Here is a 17,723-nt window from a genome sequence, read left to right on the forward strand (position 1 = left end):
ATTCTGTGAAGGTTTCCCTTTAAACATGATAGCCACTGTGCTCGATATTAGCCATGGGTCCCATGCTGATTTTCATTTGACTCCTGGTATGTATTTTATATGGGTAAAATGACATTTTGATGAAGGGAATATTTTTTTCCACTACTCATGGTTCCACTGTTGCTTCATGTAGATTCTGTGAACAATGCAGTTTATGCAAAATAAGTGTACCTTGATGGTAGACATTTGCATTGTACGTGTATTTGGTGGGTCATTGTTTGAAATCAACAAAGTATTATATACCATGTTATTGACTTTACAGGATGTAAGTGTATGATGAGGAACTGATTGATGAAACTTGTTTATTCATCCATAGAAGCCCCACTGATGTTTGTAGGTGAACCTAATGAACCTATCATACTGACATAGTTAATGCCACATGCTTTCTTCACAGTACCTTGCCACTGTGTCGACTAATGTAGTCTTTTTTTCTCAATAAAACATGATGAAGTAAAAATCTGCCTGTGTTGTTATGTTTCACTCAGCTGAATACAAAAAACGTAGGCCTAATAGCTAAAACAAAAAGGTTAAAAGGAGGCCAAGTGACTCAGATGTTTAAAACATATCCTCACATCTGACCTGAACATTATTTATTATTTTCTTGTTTTGTTTTTTTGTCACACTCTGATTTGAGAGTGGTCTTTTCATTTTCCAGCAAGGTTGAAAATGAATAGAATACATTTGTGTTATTATTTCGTATTTAACATTTATTAGGCTGCATCTTCAATGCTACATAAACAGCACTCAAATACTCAATAGCATGCTAAATTAAAAGTTTGCATGGAGCGCAGTTCAGTAAATTGTCTCATCAAATAGGAAAACAACATAGTTACATGTGCAGAATTGCTCTCAGATGAGCCAGAGTGGATATGATGAAATGTTTACAATGTACAAACTGAGTCATAAATCAATCTGACTTTCAAACCCCTGGTCTAGATCACCCATAGACTAGCCTACTTGAAAGACCAGATTTAGAATAGGCCTACTGACATAAATTATTACACAGAATTTGGTCCATCAAAATAATTGTCCACCAAATTGTCAAATATGAAAATATAACAAGTTGAAGTTACAAAATAATATAAAAAATATTAATTTAAGAAGAAAAAAACATACAATGATCTTGTAAAGTTGTTGTTCATGATTAAAAGAATATAAAACACGGGTCTACTTTTTGGGAACTGGACCATAGAGAGGTTATGACCCCTGGAGCTTCTTCGCTGCCGCCTGTTGTTTAATATCTGAGCCGGCAGCGCCCCCTACTGGATGTTACCACCACATACACGCCCTGCCGCGGAAACAGCCAATGGGAACACTTCCTGTTTCACATTGAGGAGAAATTGAGATGAGAATATCCGAGGCTACGTTATGATTTAACCGGCTGTCCATTCACCCCCACTCGCCGAGTGAACCGTGAACTCTCGCCGGTGCCGGCACACGGTGTATGAGAGGAAGCTCGAGGTTGGTTGTCTTTGAACTCTTCGTTAATTTGCTATTTCTAGAGGACTAAGCCTGTAAGCCTGCACCAAAACCGAGCTGAGTGTTGTCGTTGGAGCCTCAAGCTGGTTACTGTGCATTACGCGTTTGTTTGTAGTTAAATACGTCTCGCTGCACACCTGCAGCTTATTGTCAATTAAACGTCAATTGTAGCTCGCGCCCATAGCATGACGTTAATGTCCAGCTACGCCGTAATGCTTGTAATAAACAATGTCAATTTCTTATGTCACTGTACTAGTATCGTTATTGTCGGCACTTTGAAGTTAAATGTCGACCTGTTTTCTGTCACTGCCACGATATTTGTATACGTGCTGAATGTACATTAGGCTATGTAAATAATGTGACAGAGGATACGCCTCAGCAGCAGCAGCAGCATCCCTGTCGGTTACGCAATGTTATGAAATGGAGACCTCATAAAGCGAGCCTAGCGTTATTTACTGTATTTACTGTCAGGTCACATTTCCACACCTAGGCCTGAGGTGTTGTGACCAGGAGGCAAAGTAGGGGGGAGGGGAGGGGGGGTCAGTCGATGACTTTGGGTCAGAACCGGAAAAGTGGAGCAATAGCGGTGTAAACAGCAAAACGAGGATCAGTGCCACGTTAACACATGATCCTGATTACAGTGAAGCTCCACAGTAATCAGGATCATGTGTACAGCTATGGTAAATTGCCTCTTCACTGGCCTGCTATTTTAGACTTTCTAAATTAAGATGATTTTACTGCCTACCTGACATTAGTTAACGTATAATGACAGTGAGGATTGTAACACTGATGGAGTGAGCTGTGCACAACATAACAAAAGAGAGGCCTGAGAGAGAAAGAGTTGTGGTTAAGGTGTCTTGCCATGTCTGTGTTTGTTGTTGATGATGAGTAACTGAGGTTATTCAAATAGAAACTGTAGCGTGCCATGATTATCCACAGGCCAGACTGTAGAGCAGCACCCACGTTTTGTGTAATGTCTTTGCAGCCGTAAAAGCCATGGGCTTTTGGCCATGTCACAGTTGGAACAGCAAAGGTGTAAATAATCAGATTAGTAATGGCTGAGTTATGTTTACCTACTCCAGATTCAGGGTCGTGGTCCTGTGCATGTTAACCCACTGTCACACTGTCGGGGCTTATTTGGATATTTGAATATGGCAGGACTATTGTTAATGTTATTACTAAGATGTGTGACAGCCTGACTGTGTTCATCCGTGTTCTTCAGAGCATTATTTAGACTTATGCCGTATGAAAATGTTTTTGACAGAATGGAAAGTAACATTTCCAACCCCGCAGACCCACCTCTTGATCTTATTATTATTATAATATACATAATACATTTATGATTTTGTTTGAATTGAAGGATGGATCATAAAGTTTTCAAACATACTCTTTTACAAATGCATATTTAATGATTTCAAAATACTGTTATGAAGCAGCAATAATGATTATGAATATTAGTTTCTGTGATGTACTGGAAATAGCAGACTATCATTCATTGTTGTCCATTTGCCAGTTTAGTTACATTGACCCACTATTTTTCCTGCCCCTCCCCAGGTCCTAGGTGCAGCCATGCCCGTCTCCCTGCTGTGGGCAGTGGATGTGTATGGGCGGGTCTACAGCCTGTCCACTGCGGGTCAGCAGTGGGAGCATTGCCGCGATGCCCAGATGGAGTTCAAGCGGGCGACAGCAGCTCAGCAGTGCTGCTGGGGCATCGCCTGCGACAATAACATCTACGTGAACGTCCACGCCTCTGACCTGCCCGTCCGCTACCAGGAGGAGACCTACGAGAATCAAGTGGGTTCCCTCCCGTATTATTTTATACACAAAAAGAACTTAGAGATGTGCAGAGAAGAAGACATGGTTAAGAAGTTAAGAACACCATTACATTTTACTGTGAATAGCCTCTATTTCCTGCACAGACTCTAATAAGTAAGAGTGAAAATGTGGAGTTCCCCATCAGGACCAGTGTAATGTGCGATTGAGAGAGTGAAAAGGGAAAGCAACATCCTCATGCAGCAGAGTTCCACTTCCTCTGTTGCTAATCCTGCTCCTCATGTGCTTCTTTAGGCACACGACTGACCGTGTGCCTAAAGAAGCACATGAGGAGCTTTAATGAATCATTCTGTCATTTTACTTAATGCGAAACTTGAAGAGGGAGAGGGGCAATTAAAATCATGGATCCAAACTTTTGGGACTGTCAGGTTGTGTCAAGCTATGTGCATTAGGTCAGTGCTCTTTAAAGGCAGCGCTGATCTTGTGACTTCCTATTACAGCTCAAGGAAAGTGGCGTTTGGCAGTAAACATGATTGGATTGAATTATAGGGAGACCAGAGGAAAAACAGGTTGTCTTTGACGCTCTGTGTGCTTTTACCTCCGTATGTCTGTCAGCGCTGGAATCCTGTTGATGGTTTCTCTGAGCGATTGTTACCAAGCGACCGCTGGCAGTGGAGTGATGTCACGGGGCTGCAACACCAACCTCTGGACAGTTTTCAGCTTCCCTCTAACAGCTGGCAGTGGGAGGGAGACTGGTATGTGGATGAAAACTTTGAAGGAGATAACACAGAGAAAGGAGTGAGTATATGATGGGTTTTTTTTGTTTGTTTTTTTGTTGCATCTACTTCGGCATCAGTTTATTCCTGCCTTGTGCTAATGACTGAGGTGTGTGTGTCAGCAGGGATGGACCTACGCCATAGACTTCCCCGCCACCTACACCAAAGACAAGAAGTGGAACTCCTGTGTCCGTCGCAGGCGATGGCTTCGTTACAGGAGGTACAAAGCCATGGACACCTGGGCAAAGGTAAGTGTGCATGTGTATCTATGTGTCTGTGTGTCTGTCTGTGTGTGTGTAGTTTGTTCACCAGCATCTCTACTTATGTGTGTACGGACAGATCCCGTCACAGAAGACGACTCTTCCAGATCCCTTCAGCGACATCAGCTGTGGAGGTTGGGAGATCAACGAGGAGCCCAGAGGTCGACTGTCATTGTGGGCTGTGTCCCTTCAGGGCAAGGTACAGCACACACACACACACACACACACACACACACACACACACGGAGCTCAGCCTTAGCCACAGGTCTCCATGACAACGTACTTCAAGTCCCGATCAGCTTGTAATTTTCATAAATTAAGTCAGTTTTAGATGGAACAGCATGTCACTCACTGCTTTCATGTACACTTGCAAATTTACTGGTATTTTCCTCTTTAAAAGAGCAATGATCATAAATTAATTACATAAACACAGTGATACAGCAGAGTTGATAGTTGTATAACGGCTGCCTAAGGATATGATGCAGTTAAAAACAAACATTTGCTGACATGCAGCTCATAAAATACATCAGCCCTCATAGAATAAAACCTTTAATAACTGTGTCTAATGCAATGCATCTGCCTAATCTAATAGATGTTAGGATTCGTGTTAAACACACACACACATACACTAAAAATATGTTTGTGGGTCTGTATTTTTCATTGACCTTGTTAAAGCCCACAGCAAGATCACACACCCACAATCTTGTCACATCAATGTATTTGCATTGTCTGATGCAAATAGCTTTTTTTCCTCCGTTTGGCTGTTTTGCTATCATTGTGGATGATCTAACGCTCTCCTCTTGTCCTCATCCAGGTGTGGTTTAGGGAGGGAATCTATCACCATAATCCTGAGGGCTCTTTGTGGGAGGAGGTGCCTCTCCCTGGGGAGGTAGTCCAGATCAGCTGTGGCCCAGGGGACCTGGTCTGGGCTGTGCTGTGGGAGGGGCAGCTCATTGTCAGGGAGGGCATTGGCCGAGACTGCCCCAAAGGTACACAAACTCACCGGTGGGAGAGGGATGTGTGTGTTTGTGTCTGTTTGTGTTTTTTCTTTATGGAAATGTTATTTTCTGCTTGTCAGGTGCCTCCTGGGCTGCGGTGGACTCTCCTAGTCCTGATGTGGGAGCCATTCATGTAGCTGTGGGAGTCAACGTTGTCTGGGCTGTGACCAAAGACAACAAAGTAAGAAGAAAAAAATAAACATGAAAACTCTACCATGGTCCAATATCTTATTCTTCTTATTTATGTCACATATTTCTCAAATGTCAGTTTAATGGACCAAAATGAATACAGTCTGAAACAACAGCACAGTCGTATTATAGCTAATAAACATCATCATTATCATCCCATGTAGTTATTACCAATACAATAATTCAAAAGCTCTCTGATATATAGGTACAAAACTAAATGCTGTATCTCCTAGACACCAGGCACTATTGTTGTATATTAAGAGTGTGGTCTATATTTCTAGTTAAAAGTTCAGTTATTTATTTTTTTATTATTATATTTTCCCATTCTTCTCTTTGTTGCTTGTTCTACCTTATATTGGTTTTTGTCACTCACATGTGGGTGAAAGTAATATCTCTTTATATCTATTTATCTATAGGTGTGGTTCAGACGTGGTGTGAACTCCCACAATCCTTGTGGCTCTGGCTGGATCAGCATGGTTGGAGAAATGCTCATGATGAACGTGGGACTGAATGACCAGGTGATTTCCTTACAAATGTTAAGGAATAACACATCAGGTATCCTCTCCAGATGCGCACATACTGATGACGATCCGTTACTGTTGTGTGCAGGTGTGGGGGATCGGTTGTGAGGACCGGGCAGTGTACTTCAGACAAGGCGTGACCTCCAGCGAACTCAGCGGGAAAACCTGGAAGGTTATCAGTGTTCCCCGCGATGGAGATCGATCGCACTCCAGTGCCAGCGCCAACAGCCTGCAGAGGTGGAGACGCCTTAGTGAACACACACAGAAAATATGAACATTTTACATCAATTAAACACATGGCTAACACTCAGCTTCACATCAGTTTAATGATCAAGTAAATATTTACAATATGAAGATGTGAAGGAGTGGGACAAATTATACATTAGGTCAATTAGAAAATAATGTTTGAGTATGAATAATGCTCTGACCTGTTCAAAATTCATGCTCAAACCTCTTGGACAATATCACTGGACTGATATGCAGGTCATCATGTCACCACACAGAATATAAAACAAAAGAGCAATTAATTAATTCACTGTCTCTCTCTCTTTCACAGTGCTGGATGTTACTTCTGTGGTGAGGTGCGTGGTCAGTCAGTAGCGAGTGATGTGGAATCAGACACAGAGAAAGGACCTGCAGATGGAGCCGCCTGCCCAGCCACCTCCGACTCGCCGGAGTCCTTCGTCGATGCCCCCTCAGATCTTACCTCCGACCAGCCCTCCGATACCCCCAAACCCCGCATCCCCAAAGTCACCAGCGACAGCTTCATCTCTGAACTCGTCTCCGATCGAGAGCCCTCAAAGACGTTAAGAGATGTCGCGTCTGGCGCTCCTGCTGTTCTGGAGGAGGAGACCATATCTGGAGAAGGAGAGGTCAAAGCTCCCTGTACAGATGTGGCTCTTACCCCCAGTCGGTCTGGAGGTCCCCTCGACCCCCAGTGGAGTAACGTGGACCTGGAGGAGGTGCAGGTCCAGCAGGCCCAGAGCGGAGCGGTGATGGAGTCAGCTGATACCTGCAGCTTGTCATCGGTGGCTACGTACACCCTGGCCTTAGAGGATCCGTATGGGGCAGATGAGCACCCGCTGTGGGCATGGGTTAGCGGAGGAGGCTGCTCTGTGGATAGTCACTCCCAACTCAACTGGTTCAACTGCTCAATGAACACTTCATGTGAGTTCAGTGACGTGGATAAAAGAGGGAGTAAAAAGCTCCAGAGGGCACCAATACCATGCTTACATTTATCTTGGTAAGGTTCCTTTACTGGTGCTAGTCATTAATTTTTTTGTTATTCTTCCTCCAGCTTTGATCCAGTCAGTCCAGTCCATGAGTCTATCTGTAACCCCAGCCCAGACAGCAGCCTGGCGGAGACAAATCTTTGAACAACTCAGTGAGAGAACCAAGAGAGAGATGGATAACTTCAGACATTATGAACAAGCCATAGAACAGGTACATGTTGTGACTCCTAAACTTGACCCTTGTGATATTCCTCCTTTTTTCACTGCTGATGTTTTAGTTTAGTTTATTTCGATCACATCATCAAAAATTATTATTATTATTATTATTTTTTTTTTTTACAAAACAGAGTTCAAAGTAGTAACAAAATATAGTTGGTCAAAAAGGCTGAAGCGAAGCTTATAACTGCCGAACCCTCTTCTCCAGTTTAGTTACAAAACCATAAGCAGTGAGTCTAATGAGAAAGCCACATACATGCGTACATACATACAGTATATACACAGTACAGTACAGTACATAGTACACAATACGTCCCCCACAGACTCGGAGTCCAACCCATGGAGCCCAAAGGACAATTGTGGGACTACGGCATTGGGGTAAGGGGTGTAAATGTCTGGAGAGGAGTGCACAGTATCAATATCCTCTCAGCATTAACGAGTATATTTAGCAGGTGACGGTGAAGTGTGTCTACAGTAAATGTAATACAGAATGTTTTCCACCTACACAACTCAAAAACAAAACAGGTCGAAATCTCAATTTTCGTTGCGAGAAATACATTTTTAGTTTCCTACATTACACAACCAATGTCCATCTTCAACTACAAACATCCTTTGTTGCTCTCAGCATTTTCAAGTTTGTGCTTTTCAAGTATGTTATTTTTAAACATTGATTTTAAATGGGCAACATTTTTTCTCTCTTTATTATCTTCTGATAAACTATTCCAAAGTATCACTCCACAGACAGATATGCACATACTTTTCATCGTGGTACGAGAATACGGTTGCTTTAACTTCCCTCTCCCTCTTAGGTTGTACCCTCCCTCTCTTTCCTCAAACATTTTTGGGATATTTCCTGAATGTCAATGCCATGCTCTGTTTATGCAGCTGTGTTTTCGTCTTTCATTCACTAAAGAACACCTACCCTCTCTGTTACAGTCTGTGTGGGTGAAGAAGGGAACCATGCAGTGGTGGAGAGACTGGAAGCCACACAAGTGGATAGACGTTCATTTTGCCTTAGAGCAGTTCTCAGGGCCGGAGGGAAACAAGGACGGCATCCTGTTCATCTATTACAACTTCTATGAGGAGAAGAAGGTGAGGAGGAAGTGTGTGTGTGTGTGTGTTTTCCTGTTTATGCTGTGTGCATCTGATATGTCCACGAGATGTTGTATAATTCAGTGATATCTCCAGAATGTCACAATGTCTGTGCGTGTCAACACAGCAGATAACCGCTGGAAACAGAATGACTCACTGAAATGAATCAGTTCTGCTCCTACCCTTTTGCACTCACTGCCGCTTTCTTTGTCGTCTTTTCTTCCTGTATTATTTACAATTCTTTACTCCTTTCTCTCTACTTTTTTTCCCTCCTCCAACCCTTTCTGTCATTCTCTCCAGTACCTCCATGCCTTCATCAATGAGGTCACCATCCTAGTTCCAGTGCTAAATGACTCCAAACACACTTTTGCCATCTACACTCCTGAACGGACCAAACAGAGGTGGCCAATCAGACTAGCAGCAGCCACTGAGCTGGAAATGCATGACTGGGTATGTATATAGCTGGGAATGAAGAGATTCCCACCTGAAAAAAGTGGTTTTAGAGTACTAGATGTTTTCATCTTCAACCAAAACCGAGATTAGATACAGATCAAAAAGCATCAGTGAGATGGAAAAGAGACTGGGCACTATCATTTGTGCAGTTCTGTGTGCTGACATGCCCATGTGATTTGCTCACTACCATTTCTACCATTTACATTTTCTCACCTTCTCTCTGTCTCTTATCACCTCTAATTTCTCTCTCTCTCTCCCAGCTGGCATTACTGAGTGTGTCGTGCTGCGACTCCAGGGGGATCCAGGGTCCGCCCTCCAAACAGGCCATCTGGTCCATCACCTGTAAAGGAGACATCTTTGTCAGTGAGCCCTCTCCCAGTCTGGAGGCCATGCCTTACCCCACACCCTGTGACCAAATGTAAGAATAGTGCCACGCATTGCTGGGGGTGCAGGAGAAGGAACATACGGTCCAAAAGAATACCAGTTTCCCTTCGGTGCCATAATCATTTTAACTCTGTGCAGGTTCTGGCGGCAGGTTGGAGGTCACCTACGTGTGGTGGAGTGTAACAGCGTTGGGATAGTGTGGGGGATCGGCTTTGACCACACTGCTTGGGTCTACACCGGGGGCTACGGAGGGGGCTTCTTCCAGGGACTGGCCAGTAGCACAGATAACATTTACACACAGACTGATGTGAAGAGCGTCTACATCTATGAGAACCAGAGGTGGAACCCTGTCACAGGCTACACCAACAGGTAGCGCACTCGCTCCAGATTCTTCTGAGAAGAAGAGGAGAGCTTGTACTTTTACTTATTATTATGTTATCTCCAACACAACTTTCCAGGCTAATATGGCTGATGGATATGTTTACTCAGGCAGTTTATGAGTCAAAATGTAGATGAGAAGTCCAGACTTGTGTTTCTTTGAAAGGCAGATTTTCAAGAACAGTGATGAAATTGCACTGAAAATACACTTCAGTTTTCACTAGCTACAGAAATTGTGAAGACTATGTGTTCCTGATGATGGAATTTAACATTTTTATTTGCCATCAGAGATTTCTTTTTTTCCTACTTAATCTAGTATTAAATCATGATTGTGACAAATTCAACATTAACTTCCACAGTCAAGTTGTTTTTGATGGTTTGATTTGAAGTGTAAAGTCTGAAGTGTGTTGTGTGTGTGTTTGTGTCGCTCCAGAGGTCTACCTACTGATCGCTACATGTGGAGTGATGCATCAGGACTACATGAGTGCACAAAAACAAATACCAAACCTCCCTCACCTCAGTGGACATGGGTAAGTACGCCTACGCACACACTCACAGGGGAATGCCCTGTCGTTCTGTGACGCTCAGATTAACTTCAGTTGGAATAGTATAAAAAAATTTGTTGAATTATCATTGATGTGTGGTTAAAAAAAAACACCTTGCAGTGTTTCACTTCTCATGTGTGTCGTTTTCAGGTGTCTGACTGGGCCATCGACTACAGCGTCAGTGGAGGGACAGACAGAGAAGGCTGGCAGTATGCAGCTGATTTTCCAGCGTAAGTTTCATTTGCCGTTCCTCTAATGCACCTGCTGTGTCTGGTTCATATTATTCTGCCAACAAAAGTCCTGACCTTCACGTATTTCTGTTATCTACAATTGTTCCTTCCTCTTTCCCATCTTTGTCCACAGGTCATATCATGGCTATAAAACGATAAAGGACTTTGTGCGTCGCAGGCGATGGGCCAGGTACTATAAAAAGAAACACTGACATATTAGTCTCCAATATATTTGTTCAACAGTGGCATGGAGAGTGCCCACTGTGCTTGACATTTGTTTTGTGTGTGCATGTAGGAAACTATATTTTATGGTTGATCATTGGGCAGTAATTAGGGAAATCATGAGGCTAATGTTAATGTGACATGCTAATCCCAGAAGGTTGTTACTATAGATCTTTCAATAGTATTGAATATTTGATCTGAAATACAACGAAATAAGTATCTTTCCAAAATGCTCAGTCTTGAATCTTGAGTTGTTGGCCTCACACCTCAGACACCAACAACCTCTGTAGCTGCAGATGTGAAGACACATCATACTAATTGTGTTTTTTTTTTCTACTGCTCAGGAAATGTAAACTGACCACTACAGGACCCTGGCAAGAAGTCCCACCCATCCCACTGAGTGATGTGACCATCCTGCCGTGTGCTGCCCAGAGCAGCGTGGACGTGGTTGCTCTGTGGGCGATCAGCAACAAGGGAGACGTCCTCTGCCGACTGGGAGTCACTGCTCTGACGCCTGCTGTGAGTCACATAAATAATAGTGCAGACACAAACAGGTGTCCACCACCTGGTGACTCGTCCAGAAACACTCAGAGTAGATTAGTCCAAACAAACCCATTGTCCTTCATTTGGACAGTGTGTGGGAAACTTGTCTTATCTTAGTCCTGATTAACTAAAGATATAAAAGACTTTGATAGAGGACAGCAGGGGGACTTTTTAGTCTAGTTCCTGTTGATAAGTATACAGACAATGTGAAAGTTCCTCCACTACAGCTGAAACAATGCCAATTCAAAAGCTACTTGTAAGGTAATTGTTCTTACATCCGCATGTTGGTCTCACAGGGATCCTCGTGGCTCCACGTGGGAACTGATCAGCCTTTCAAGTCCATCTCTATCGGTGGTGCCAGCCAGGTTTGGGCCATCGCAAAGGACGGTTCTGCCTTTTATCGGGGATCTGTTTCTGCTCAAAGCCCCGCAGGTGAGTGGTAGGAACTGTGAAGTACAGAACACATGGTAAACATCCTGTCAACATGGAGTCAAAGAACATAAAATGTATTAAAAATGAGCAGAGTGAAGGAAATCAAAAGTGTCATCTTCTTGGACCACTAACAGACATGAGTTTGACCTGATGTTGTATTCTGCAATGTGTCTCCCTCTGCAGGGGACTGTTGGTACCACATCCCCTCCCCAAACAAGCAGAAGCTGAAGCAGCTGTCTGTTGGGAGGACGTCAGTCTACACTGTAGATGAATATGGTAAAGTGACAGCATTAGTTTTAGCACTTATATTTTTGGATTCCAGATAATAGTTAAAAGATCAGTTTTTGAAAGATTTTGATCACATCACTGCTTTTCTTCCAGGTAACTTGTGGTACAGACAAGGTGTAACTCCCAGCTACCCTCAGGGATCCTCATGGGAACACATCTCTAATAACGTACGCAAAGTCTCCATAGGGCCTCTGGACCAGGTCAGTACCAGGATACCAATACTTCACCTCGCTGCTGTTGTCTACAGTGACATGACTGATAAACGTGGATAGGCAACATATTCATTCGGCAGTTGTTTGAAGCATCATGGGCTGGCTGAGCTTTGGAGGCCATATGAATGATGCATTGTAGGATTCCTGGGTATTGAAACCAATGCAGCTTGAAATATTTGTATCGAACATATTTCTATGTTTGAAGTACACTGTATGAATGTTCTTCTGTACTATATGCAAAAGGGAAATTTCCATATGTAATGATGAGACAAGATGATTGACAATATGATATTTTTATGAGGTTTGGTGGGTGATTCCTGTTGGTTTGTTGTTGTGTGGTTAAAGGTGTGGATCATAGCAGACAAGGTGCAGGGCAGCCACAGTCTGAGCTGTGGGACGGTGTGTCATCGACTCGGAGTCCAACCCATGGAGCCCAAAGGACAATTGTGGGACTACGGCATTGGGGTAAGGGGTGTAAATGTCTGGAGAGGAGTGCACAGTATCAATATCCTCTCAGCATTAACGAGTATATTTAGCAGGTGACGGTGAAGTGTGTCTACAATAAATGTAATACAGAATGTTTTCCTTATTCATTCTCCATTGCAGTTTAAGTATTTATTTAAATGAAAATATAAATATGGGCCAGTTATTCCACTTTGAAGACCAGAAGCTCTAGCACATGGGAAAAAGTGACAATATAACAGTTGGTGTTTACTTTGACTTTGAAGTTAAATGTTTTCACATACGAACCTGCTCAAACTACAGCAGATAAAAAACAATAAGTAAATAAGGTGTGTTTTCACAAGGTGCGAGTTGAAATTATAATGAGTTAAAGTGGCTAAAGCCAGATAGGTAATATCTTTAATTCCAAACAATCTGTATGGAGCTGATTTCTCCTCCTCTGTCTCCCCGTGTGTTTCAGGGTGGATGGGATCACATCACAGTCAGAGGGAACTCCATGGAGCCACCGCGCATCCGTCTGCCCTCTCTAACGGACCCGTCCACCCTGGGCCCTCGGAGCCCCCTCCCAGTCAGGAACACAGAGGTCAATGGCAATGCTGTGGAATGCTAAATGTGCACACACACACACAAGGTGCAAACATACTGTACATAGACTATTAAAAACCACTTGACACTGTAGCGGAACAGTTTAACTAAAACTCCAGGAAACAACCTCCAGTTCACATCACCTGAGTCACTGTAGCAGAATTATTATTTTTTTAACATTTAGGATAATCTCTGAAGACAACCTTTAATTCTTTACCCTGATCGTTGTTCACTGTACTATCATTCACCTCCTTGCTATGGGCATTCTCTGTCATTCTCTGTCATTTTCTGTCATTGCTGCTTATCTGAACTTGAAGGTCTTAATGCATTTTGTTTATTTATTTATCAGGATGTGATGTTTCTTTTTGTTTGTGTGGTCTTTGCACCACGTGTAAAGTCAAGGTGAAGGTGGAAGGTGATGTGTTTTAGTAGATAAAAAAAAGATATTTTATGAGTTTTGTTTTTTGTAAGATATATGTATATATAAGGAGGCATTAGTGTACTGATATTACAGTTGCTTAGCTACTGAACTGTCAGCTCCAGGGCTGGTATTGTGTACAAAATAAAAAATGATATTCCATCTTAGCCTGCAGGCAACAGGTTAATAACACATGAGAAAACAGTAAAGCCTGATCACTCTGGATGAAGCAGACAGGACGGTGTTTGATCCTGGCTGCTTCTGTGGTCTGTTCACACACTGCTGTATAACTTTATCACAGACTGCAAAAAAACAGGTGCAGCTTCTGTGTATCCACAAGTTTCCTAAAGGACTTGTGTGGTTAAACTTTGGATTAATTCCATGTCACAATCCTGCGTGTTTAGCCAGAAAATCTGAATCTGGGCATTATCCAACCTTTTGTGAGTGTGTGGATGGACAAGGAGAGACCACCATGTCTTGTTTAATGAAAGAAGATACATGCAGTGCTTTGTAGTTTACCTGTGGTGGTTGCTGCTTGCCTTGCACACACAAGCTGTTTTATAAAGTTTTGGATGTTATTTTCTTAAAGATGTTTTGATTATTAAGTTACTGTCATCGATTATGTGCAATGGTTACTGCTGTAAATAAGGGGAAAAGTGGATTACTGTACTTGTTAAAAATCTTGTGTTGGAAATGCTAAAACTGAACCTTCCTCTTTCTCAGGAGAAAGCTGTCTTGTTATCTACTTCCTTTGGCCTGATGGTGGTAGAGTGACCAAGCAGTGAGACAAACAGTGGTCAAAAATGCTATATTTTTGTTATACTAAATCTGTAAGTTAATAGTATTATACATTAACTGTAGTGGCTGTTGCAATGATATTTATAGGTGGAATAGTGTTTGACAAAGAGCAATGCATTTCAAATACATTTTTCCATTGAGAAATATTCATAAACCACACACACCGATGATCTGCATCTGTTGAGGAGTTAGTAAATAGTACTAGCTGCCTAAAGTCACACGTAAAGTAACTACTGTAGCTTCTGTAAATGTTGTGTACAGAGATCTGTGTGTATTACCTGTGAATAACCGACATCAAACTGTCACTGTGTAGTGAGCAACGCATCTGTGCTGTCGACATTGTGGAGTACAACAATTCCCAAGTGTTATGCATGGTCAAAATAACAGTCCCCCCGTCAATAAATAAATGTGTTTATTGATGACAACTTCTCAAATATCTTCTCTCCTGGTCTGTTTCACAACAACAAGTGGAGACGAACATCTTCAAACAACATCCACTTTCAACACCATCTCTGCCTCCCAGCCACTGTGTGTGAGTGCACAGCCTGTTGAGAAGACGAGTAGATCGTGTTCTCAAACGAACAAACAGACTTTCTAGCTTGGTCATTTCAATATTTAGGTTTGCTGCATGCCTTTTTCTTTTCTTCCTGGATGTGACAGTTATGACTAGAGGCGACACTCAGCAGGTTTCTCAACAGAAAACACACAAGATCACGAGATAACACAAAGGAGAACCAGTCCCTGCCTCAGCTCAAACCATACACGACGAGTATGATACATATAAAAAAAAAAAGAAAACAGAGCTCTAAAAGATTAGCCCTTTACAACACCAAATGAGTCTTTTCTCTTCATAACCCGGCTCCTTCTGGTTTTCTCTGTGCAGACTTTTGTGTCTGCTCGCTGAATGGTCCTCCAGTCAGCCCATATTTTGCGTGAATGCTCCCCTTGTATGCTCAAGCATGAGTTTATTGTCAGACCCTTATGATCTGAAGAAGACACCGCTCCAGACCAGATCTCAGAGCAGCATGGCTGTCGGAACTGGGTAATGTTTGAGATTTGAGCCTGTAAAGTCTTCCCAGCCTCTGTTTTTGCTCTTCTGGTCTCCAAAGCACCTTCCAGCCGCTGTTAGCTGCCCTGGCTGAAGCTGTGCATGTGGGTGAGGTACTGGGTGAGCCCCTCCTCCCCCTCCTCCTCCAGGTGCTGCTGGTAGCACTGGAGGAGCTTGGCGGCGCTGGCCTCCGACGGGACCCCGCCGGGCGGCAGACAGGCCCCTGACATGTCCACTACGATGGTGGTCAGAGCTTTGATGTAATTCTTAGCCAGGGTCAGTGTCTCGATCTTGGACAGCTTCTTGTCAGTGTTGACGTGCGGGATGGCCTCGCGCAACGCTTGGAAGGCGTTGTTGAGTTTGTGCATCCTCTGGCGTTCCCGTTCGTTGCTCTCCAGCCGACGGACGCTGCGTTCTTTGGTGCTGGAGCCGTGCTGTCTCCGCCTCCGCCCTCCTCCCGCTCCTCCTTGGCGTTTCCTCAGAGACCCCCTCCAGGAGCCGCCGATCCGCACCGAGGCCTCCGAGCCCTCCTGCTCACTGGAGCCGGGCTCTGGTTCTGTGTCCGGTTCCAGTTCTGGCTCCGGGTCAGACCAGGTCCTCCTGGATGCTTTCACGGCTTTTCCTTTGGACTTCATCGTGCTGCCTCTCAACTCTCTGACTGTGTGAGATCTCGCCTCCTCAACGGGCCTGGAGGAAGAAGACAGGAATGAGTTAATTTGACTGGAGAAAGAAAACAAGCTGAACTTCAATGTTTCCCCTCAGTCGGCCTGTAATCCCCAATTTACTGCACGAGCCTCTCTCCAATTCACTCAGCCTGGCATCCTGTTGTATCTAATCAGCCTCTTGCAGTGTGAAAACTCCATGATGTTGGTCTGTTAATCTACACCTCCCCTTATCCCCACAGTCCTGAGATAATGCCCATTTCAAGGTTACACTCACAAAAACACAGAGAGCAGCCAGGAGCAGCAGCAGCAGCCGTCGTCTAATTCACCTCCAGTCCTCTTTAACTTCACTTGAACCAGAAAATGGTTTGGCTTGAACCTCAGGAGCCAGTGAATCACCAGAAAATAAACTTCCTGACGTCAGTGACTATTGATGTTTCCAACGTGTCTCATGTTAAGTTGTAGATCATAACTGTATATTCTATTAAATTCATTAGATAAAGCTGATTTACATAGATTTGTGTACACTCTAAAAAAATCAAAAATAAAAAAAGAGAGAGAGAGGACAGGATATTTCTCCTTTAGATTCCCCCCTTCCCTCTTTCTTTCCCTACCTGAGGTTTAATCACTCTAACGGTAGAGCTGATATGAGATAAAACAGGCACAAGTCAAATTCACTCTGGAGTAAATGATACACACGTTGCAACAGTGAAAGTGAATTTAGCATCACGAGGTGAATTTTAAGAAATTAAAGGAAGCCTTACCTCTGCAGTTACACCAACTTTCCTCCTCCTGAGTTTTTCTTTATTTCTTTCTTTCTTTCTTTTTTTTTTTTTTACAGAAAAAGCGTCACCATGCAGTCGGTCAGTGAAGGCACCATCAACATAGAGGAACGAGCACAGACACAGAGCAGCGTCGCCGAGCCGCACTGTCTCTCTCTCGCAGACAACTGTCACATGTGGTCTACCTGTAGCTGACTGATGTACACGTTGCGCTGCTCAGCCAATCAGAGAGGAGAAACGCTCCCCGCTGCCTGCAGCCTCCTCCTCCTCCTCCTCCTCGTGCTGCCTCAGTGCCACAGTGGTAAAAACCATACAGTCCCCATCACCTCAAGTAAGTTACCTATTAATTATATTGTCTGCTGATCACGTGCTCAGTGGTGAAATAAGTATCCTGTTGATTTGCCTTGATAAAATAAAAGCAGTAATTCCCACTATTGGCAACATTAGGCTATAAAAAAAATCATTATATTGCATTGCAAATTGCATTATATTAAAATAATTCATTACAAGTTTAAGTCCATTCAAAATGTGCTTAAAAGTACAGAAGTAGGCAATGACAAAGTATACAAGTGGTCATTATGCTGTTATTATCACAGTATTATTATATTTGATTCATGTTACAGTTGTTAGAACTGGAGCACATTTTAACTATAGTAACAATTCATTATATTTTATCACCTGATCAAGTATTTTATGTGTAAATATT

The 17,723-nt window shown here is 43.1% G+C and overlaps 2 protein-coding genes across 3 annotated transcripts; one reads left to right on the plus strand and one right to left on the minus strand.

Annotated features, from left to right (window-relative positions):
* Window positions 1–1,375: 1,375 nt before the first annotated feature.
* tecpr1a (tectonin beta-propeller repeat containing 1a) lies at window positions 1,376–14,796 on the plus strand. Of its 2 annotated transcripts, none has more exons than XM_083994713.1 (24): window positions 1,376–1,500; window positions 3,073–3,312; window positions 3,907–4,089; window positions 4,190–4,315; window positions 4,407–4,526; window positions 5,142–5,316; window positions 5,406–5,506; window positions 5,931–6,032; window positions 6,124–6,272; window positions 6,592–7,202; window positions 7,333–7,478; window positions 8,420–8,575; window positions 8,876–9,025; window positions 9,289–9,446; window positions 9,551–9,781; window positions 10,224–10,320; window positions 10,486–10,565; window positions 10,699–10,755; window positions 11,132–11,306; window positions 11,627–11,762; window positions 11,946–12,038; window positions 12,144–12,250; window positions 12,608–12,727; window positions 13,185–14,796. In XM_083994713.1, the coding sequence occupies exons 2-24, from the start codon at window positions 3,088–3,090 to the stop codon at window positions 13,332–13,334; spliced, it is 3,648 nt and encodes a 1,215-aa protein (XP_083850839.1). In that variant the 5' UTR covers window positions 1,376–1,500; window positions 3,073–3,087; the 3' UTR covers window positions 13,335–14,796. The 2 variants fall into 2 exon arrangements, with proteins under 2 accessions (XP_083850839.1, XP_083850840.1); XM_083994714.1 differs by having other exon boundaries at window positions 4,193–4,315.
* Window positions 14,797–14,920: 124 nt separating this feature from the next.
* On the minus strand, window positions 14,921–17,157 carry bhlha15 (basic helix-loop-helix family, member a15). The gene is made up of 2 exons (XM_083994715.1): window positions 17,000–17,157; window positions 14,921–16,260 (listed from the first exon to the last, which is right to left on the minus strand). Exon 2 carries the CDS (start codon window positions 16,206–16,208, stop codon window positions 15,651–15,653), a length of 558 nt encoding a protein of 185 aa, XP_083850841.1. The 5' UTR covers window positions 16,209–16,260; window positions 17,000–17,157; the 3' UTR covers window positions 14,921–15,650.
* Between the last annotated feature and the right edge of the window lie 566 nt (window positions 17,158–17,723).

Source organism: Trachurus trachurus, assembly GCF_905171665.1.
Source record: "Trachurus trachurus genome assembly, chromosome: 19".
Lineage (NCBI taxonomy): Eukaryota > Metazoa > Chordata > Actinopteri > Carangiformes > Carangidae > Trachurus > Trachurus trachurus.